The 6,873-nt window shown below is 46.4% G+C and overlaps 1 protein-coding gene across 1 annotated transcript; it reads right to left on the minus strand.

Moving 5' to 3' along the window:
- Positions 1–234: 234 nt before the first annotated feature.
- Positions 235–6,374, minus strand: LOC119389044 (monocarboxylate transporter 10). The gene is made up of 2 exons (XM_037656332.2): positions 5,985–6,374; positions 235–1,020 (listed from the first exon to the last, which is right to left on the minus strand). Exons 1-2 carry the CDS (start codon positions 6,370–6,372, stop codon positions 866–868), a joined length of 543 nt encoding a protein of 180 aa, XP_037512260.1. The 5' UTR covers positions 6,373–6,374; the 3' UTR covers positions 235–865.
- Positions 6,375–6,873: the final 499 nt, after the last annotated feature.

Raw genomic sequence — 6,873 nt, forward strand, 5'->3', positions numbered from 1 at the left:
GTTATCATTGTAAAGCGAGTGTTGCTTGTACTTGGAATCTTTGTTTTACTGGGCACAAGTGGGCCAATAAAGCGTTTCATCTTTACCGGCTGTGTCCAGCTGTATTCATCGCTACAGCTGCGTGACAATAATACAAAGCTGTAGTGCATGGCAATTTATGGCATACCTATTTTTTTATTAATAACAAAAGTTGCGCGTAATTTCAGATGTTCATCATTGAATTTGAGAGCGATATCGAAACTGATCGCGCCCGGCGTGAACGACATGCCACCACTGCGGTCGCCAGACATGAACTACCGCAACAAGGAAGGGACGAAATTTGAATTATGGCGCGTCGTTGCCGTGTCCTATCGTGAAAAGCCGCAAGTGACCTCGCTAGTACGGGTGTATCGTGTTTGGTGCTTATCTGTTTCTTTCGTGTTTTGCGCAGGAAAACCACGATATCAAGCTTTTCTTTCTCTGTGAAGCTTAAAACTCAGGGGCGGTCACTGCGGCGCTTCTTCTTCCAGACAGGCGAACTAGTCTGTCACCCCTGTTCACGGCTTGAGAAAGCAACAAATACGCACCACAACTTGCACCCAGAGAGAATGAGCTGTCTACTTGTGTATTTCAGAATGCTTGCCAATTTTCCAGAGCAGACATTGTTTCGGCGCGCCTTCATTCAAGCATCGCCGCTTCCTCGTCGGGTGTGTAGTTGCGGTCTGATGTAACGAGAGGTCGCGTTTCCTGCGCGCCGGGCGCGGTTAGCTCGCATGTCACCCTTGAAGCTCCATGATGAAGATGTCGAATTACGTGCAACTTTCGTGATTTACAGAAAAAGAAATGTGTATGCATAAATTGGCACGAACTACATCACTGATTCGATTCACTTTCCCGGTGAGTTAGTAGGTAAGTCACGTGATTTCCTTCGCATCTTGTCACGCCACACCAAAACGAACAGGAGTGCCGCGATGCCAATATTCACGGCCCCTAGCATCCGGTAGAAGTTGTCGTACGAGCCGAGGGTGTCTCGAAAAAAACCTGCATCGAAAGCAAGTTAGTGGCAATTAAGTGGAAACACATTAGAGCAGCATTGAAACACTCAAGCAAAGAACGAGTTAAAAAGCAATAATATCGAACAAAACAAACAAAGGACCATTCGCTTCGACATTTGACAACACACGGCCCTTAGCCTCAACTGTACATAAAGCAAGGGCACAGAACTTGCGTATTCGGAGATATCAAATTACAGCGGCTTGTTTGGGAGCCTCTGCGCCCTAATATCAAAAATATATATATATATAATATATCTAATTAAGAAGCAGAAGTGTGGCTGCACGCTTCTTTCTATTGAATTCAAAGTGATAACAATACACCGGACCCAGATGACTCGCCAAAGTGTAGATGCTGAATGATACATAAATTTGGAAATGTGTCTGCTATTCACTTTCCATTGCACTGCCGTTGCTTTTCGTTGCACTCTCTTTCCATTTAATACGAATTTGAGTGTTTCCGGATTTCTAGTAAATTGAGATCACGCGCAAAAAAATATGAGCAGTTAACATACATCACTCGTCTGCTCTTAAGTTCTTTCCAGTGGCGTTTATATTTATTTCTTGATGAAAGTGATTCAACGGGAAAACTGTTCGACTACGTCTTTTTTCCTGGTATGCATGGGTTCTTAACACCTACAAAGCGCGCCGCATCGCTGCGCGTTCCCCAAACACAAACGATTGTCCTAGAAAACTATCAAAATATTCACGCGGCACTAAAATCCGAGCGTGTGCCGATAACTGTGTTGATATTACGAACTTATAGTTTCGAGCTGCCACTCCCAAAATATGAGCTAAGGTGCATTAGCGCGAGCTCTTGTGCCATTTGGTGCAATTTGAACATGAAAAAAATGGGGTTACCAGCGAATACACAGGGTGCGTACTCAACAAGAAAATGTGTTAGACACGGATGAATGATGTTCTGTTAACTGTGCTTTATTGGAAGGCTGGTTGTCCCCGAAATAATCCCACGCATGCACGTCCTCGCCTTCTCTCACGACATGCGAGGAGACGAGGATAAGTGGATAGATAAATAAATACGATACTTCACGTATTGTGGGAGGAGATGAGGGTGCGCATGCGTGGGATGTTTTGTACGGCATTGTTCCATCCGTGCAGCACAGTTGAAAGTCCAGCGTTTGTCCGTGTCGAACGCCTTTTTCTCGCGTATATATCTTGTGTATTAGTGCCGCGGTGGTATAGCGGTTGCGGTGCTCGGCTGCTGACCCGAAGGTCGCGGGTTCGATCCCGGCCTCGGCGGTCGCATTTCGATGGAGGCGAACTGCTAGAGGCCCGTGTACTCTGCGATGTCAGGTTTGTCGTTTATTTCGCCTCCAATTATTCACCTATTATTGCAAAATTATCAACGATAGGATGTAGTACGTTACAGAACACCAGACGGTAGAAGTAGCCGGAACCCTGCACTACAACGTGCCTCATAATCATATCGTGGTTTTAGCACGTCAAACCCCAGATATTATTATTATTATTAATAAATGCGAAGCATTTCTTAGTGAACGTCAGGCACTTTGGCCATTTCTATCTACGTATCTATCTATCTATCTAGTCGCCTACGTCTGGGCGCTCTCCTGGTCGTCTCCATAACTTGTATTATACCAAAATTGGCATAGCAGGGAATCAGTGTATAAGGAACACGATTCACTGGTTATGACATGAATAACGCAAAATACCTGTCGCGTACATCGTTAAACCCTTTCTCTCAGTCACGTGTGGCACATACCCGTATAACAGAGTTCATGTTATGCGATGCGTGCCACAGGTGAGTCGCAACCAACAGAGTAACCGCGAGCACACAAATTGACACGCAAGCAAAGTTATAATAATGATAATCGTTAGGGTTTTATGTCCCAAATCCACGACATGATTGTGAGAGACGCCGTAGCGAAGGGCTCCGGAAATTTTGACCATCTGGTATTCTTTACCGTGTACCAAATTCGCACTGTACACGGGCATCTAGCATTTTGCCTCCATTGAAATGCGACCACCGCGACGGGTATAGAACCCGCGACCTACGGGTCAGCAGCCGAGCACCGTAACCGCTACACCACCGCGGCGGACGCAAGGAAAGTGAGGAAGCTGAAGACAGAACACCCCTGGAAGGCGCTCAACTACCATGCACTCGCCGCGGACCACGTGGATTACGCGAAAACAAGGGTCATTGCTTCCTACAATAAATCTGCTGAGAGAACCAGGCCTCTCATCTTTGCCGGTGTCTTCAACATTGATTTATCAAGGCCCAACAACGTCTGGCCCTTATACTGCGTGAAAGACGGCTTCTATGTTGACAGGGCATCAAAAGACCTCGCTGCCACGTCCAGGACAGGAGGCATCATAGATCATTTCATCGTAAGAGGCATCCAGGATTTCCACCACCTGTACTATACCTTGCCCTTCACTGCACTTAGACTCCTCGTAGCCGCGATCACCAACGGATCCGATTAACAAGGTCCAGCTGCTGGTGCTCATTGATCCCGGTGATGATGACCTTGTTCAAGAACTGTCAAGAACCCCTTCTACACATACACACGGGTTCGCGAAAGGTTCGTGCGTTCTCCGTCATAATGGTCCAGTATAAGCATAACTAACTGTGACTCATCTTGATGGGAACTGATGCGCACAAAAGACAGGGACAAAAGAAGGAACATACATGGACAGACGAAGCGCAACTGTGACTGTAACGTACGTGCAATGCGCCTGCGCGTGCCACTCGTCTGTGTATATATCTAGCGAAACTTTCCTGAATGAAGCTTAGTTGCGAGTAACGCCTGTCCTGTGCATCTGTGTTCCTTCTTGGTCCTGTTCGGATTCGCGCTATTCAGTATTGAAGAATATAAGCACTACATATCAGCTTACCGCGTCTGGTGTTGGCAACACTCATGTTGCTGTTGGCATCGTTACGCAACTGTAAACTGGGTATATAATACATATGCGACTCTTGAACATATGAATGTGTGTATACCACTTCCACATTTCTCTAGCGTCATTCCGTAACGTTTCGATCAACGCGAAAAATTACGCCAAACTCACCATCCCGCGCATGCTTCGCATAACATCGATTGCCACAATAATTTATTATTATTATTATTATTATTATTATTATTATTATTATTATTATTATTATTATTATTATTATTATTATTATTATTATTATTATTATTATTATTATTATTATTATTGTTGTTGTTGTTGTTGTTGTTGTTGTTGTTGTGTCCTGTGTGCCCTCGTTTGGAGGGCACGCAGGATATAATACTTGGAAAGGAGGGGTGGTGCCCTCGTTTCCAAGTTCATAAACTAAGGGTCATCAAGAGTCAGCAGATTCGCGTTATTCTGGTTCAGTGTTGTACGGAACGTTGTTCCAAGGAACGACGTTAGGAACTAGTTCCTTTTGGGAGGAACGGAGGAACGCCACCGTTACATTGAGGACCGGTGGAACTCTAACGGTAACTCGTTACGTTTACGAGGGAACGGCGTTCCTTCTATAAACGTTCCACCTCATTGGACAGGTGCACGCATACAGCGCATCATGCAGAGCAGGGCGGATGGGCGACCGCGTGAGGCGCGAAAACCTACCGCTCACCTGTCACGTGACTATGAAGCATCCTGGTTTGCACGTATAAGTGTTCTGTGTTTGCACTTCAAGGCACTCGCTGAGGTGCAGGGAAGCGCGCGACGCCGAGACCGACCGTGTAATGCCGCGATCAGGTGAACATTTTCAGGCACTGTTTCTTTAGACGATAAAATAAAGGAAGGTGCACTGAGCAACAGCGTCGCCCAGCGTTGAGACGGCCACACAACGGTATGGGATTCGCGTCGTCTTCTTGGCACCTTGCGAGCTTAAAGTGTGCCGACTTCTGACAAGAACAAAACAAGAGTTGCCATGCAAGAAGAGCCATCACATGAAGTATACCAGTTGCGTTTCTAACGTTACATACGAGATGCCCTACTCGTGCGGTTAGTCTTACATATAGGCCAAACCATCCGATGTTTCAATGAGCGTGCACAGGAGCACAGCCGATCCTTGCGCACTGGCACGGGCAGCAATCTGGCCTAGGTACTTTGCAAGAAATGCGATAGCAGAAACTGTTTGCCTGATCCCCAAAATACAAAATTCCTATCGAAGGCTAAATCTAGAGCTGAAAGGGAAGTCGTCGAGGCGTTTTACATCGCAAAAAAGGGAGATAGCTGCGTCAGCTCTCCTTCCATATCACTATCAAGAGATGGAATTCTTAGATGGACACATCAGGTCACTCCCGCGTAAGTGATGCGGACGCGTTCTTGTTATTGTTTTAACATTGTAATTGCACGATTGTTTCTTGCTTTTATGTTTTGTTATTTTGAAGAACTCATAAATCACCTGCTTTCCGTAAATAAAGTCAGTTGAAAGGTCTGCGCTTGTGTGTGCGTATGCATGTTCCTGTTATCGTCCGGTCTTCTTCGCGCAGTTTAAACCCTTGTTGAAGGTGTTCCTTCAACATGCGCGTTATATCCGCGGCTATCGGTCTACAATATTAGAGTTCAGTTCGACAGCCATCGCATTGGTAACGTCTCTGGCAAGCAATAAACAATAGGCGTACGTCCAGCGCTATATTCTTGTTGCGCCCGCTGAGCCTGCCCTGGCCCCTACGACCTCGGTTGGCTTTGTTCTGATTTGTGTACAACACGGCAGTACCCTCTAGCACTTCCATGGAACGTGTTTTATATTGCTCACTTTATTTCACCTCAGGATTATCCTACACTATATTTTGATTAAAAAGTCAAATGTAACGCTAATGTAACGAGACGTTCCAATTTTCGAATTGTAACTGGAACGCGTTCCTTCCGCCTTAAGGGAACTTGTAACGGGAACTCGTTTCAAAATTAAGAAGGAATGAGGAACGAGCTGTCGTTCCTGTTTTAGAGGAACGTGTACAACACTGTTCTGGTTTCACTCACCAATAATTGTTGGTCCACTAAACGACAGCGGCACCAAGGCCAGTCCGAGTATTCCGAAGAACGTAGGCAGCCGCTCCACTCCGCAGTAGTCGTTGACTAGGACGCTTCGGATGCACGTAACATATCCCTGGCACACTCCTAACACCAGGTTTAACGCCACAAAAGCAGTTAACGACTGCACGACAGGCATGAGAGCCAACCATGCACCGGCACCGATGAAGCACGCAACGGCAAACGGGCACCGGCTATTTGCCACGTTGTCCGAGGCAAACGGCAATAGAGTCCTTCCCACAAACTGACCCGCTGCATTGTACGTGAGCAGCAACTTCGCTTTCTCGAGTGCAGAACCTTTATCGCGACCGTAGTCTACGATGGTCGTCGTGTGCATGGATATGGTGCAATCGCACAGGGCGTACACGATGAGGAGTACATAAAAAGCAAGCATGCGAAAAATCGTCAACTGTTCCAAAATACTTTTGCTTGACTTAGAGGGCGACGGCTGCCGTTCTGTGGACGCCGTCTTTCTGTAAGGAACGCCCATGCTGCTGCGATGACAATTGGACCCATAGTCGCCGTTCATATTCAGAGATTCGCCATTCCCATCAAACGTTCTTCGTAGGCTCGTTGTGGACATTACTTGCGGTGACGTCTGGGAAGTTTCACTTTCGCGTTTCACGTAACTTGAAGTTTTATCGCCACAGGACGTATCGGTAAGTACTATATTTTGTGCTTGAGCATATAAATTCGATTTCCACTTGGACACCCAGTCAACTGTCCCCGTGTTCAAGTATTCCCGAGGTCCGACAGCATCACTCATTTTTCGCGTCAAAGCATTCGCAGTTTTGTCATTTTCGGACGGTAGGTTCCGTGATCTGCAGCAGGGAAACTT

Source organism: Rhipicephalus sanguineus, chromosome 4, assembly GCF_013339695.2.
Source record: "Rhipicephalus sanguineus isolate Rsan-2018 chromosome 4, BIME_Rsan_1.4, whole genome shotgun sequence".
NCBI classification, from domain to species: domain Eukaryota; kingdom Metazoa; phylum Arthropoda; class Arachnida; order Ixodida; family Ixodidae; genus Rhipicephalus; species Rhipicephalus sanguineus.

Excerpts from the sequence above, each read along its gene's own strand:
- LOC119389044 (XM_037656332.2), bottom strand. The coding sequence starts at position 6,372 with ATGCACACGACGACCATCGTAGACTACGGTCGCGATAAAGGTTCTGCA. Across the intron at positions 1,021-5,984 it reads TAGTGGACCAACAATTATTG|GTTTTTTTCGAGACACCCTC; the intron begins GTGAGTGAAACC and ends CTTTCGATGCAG.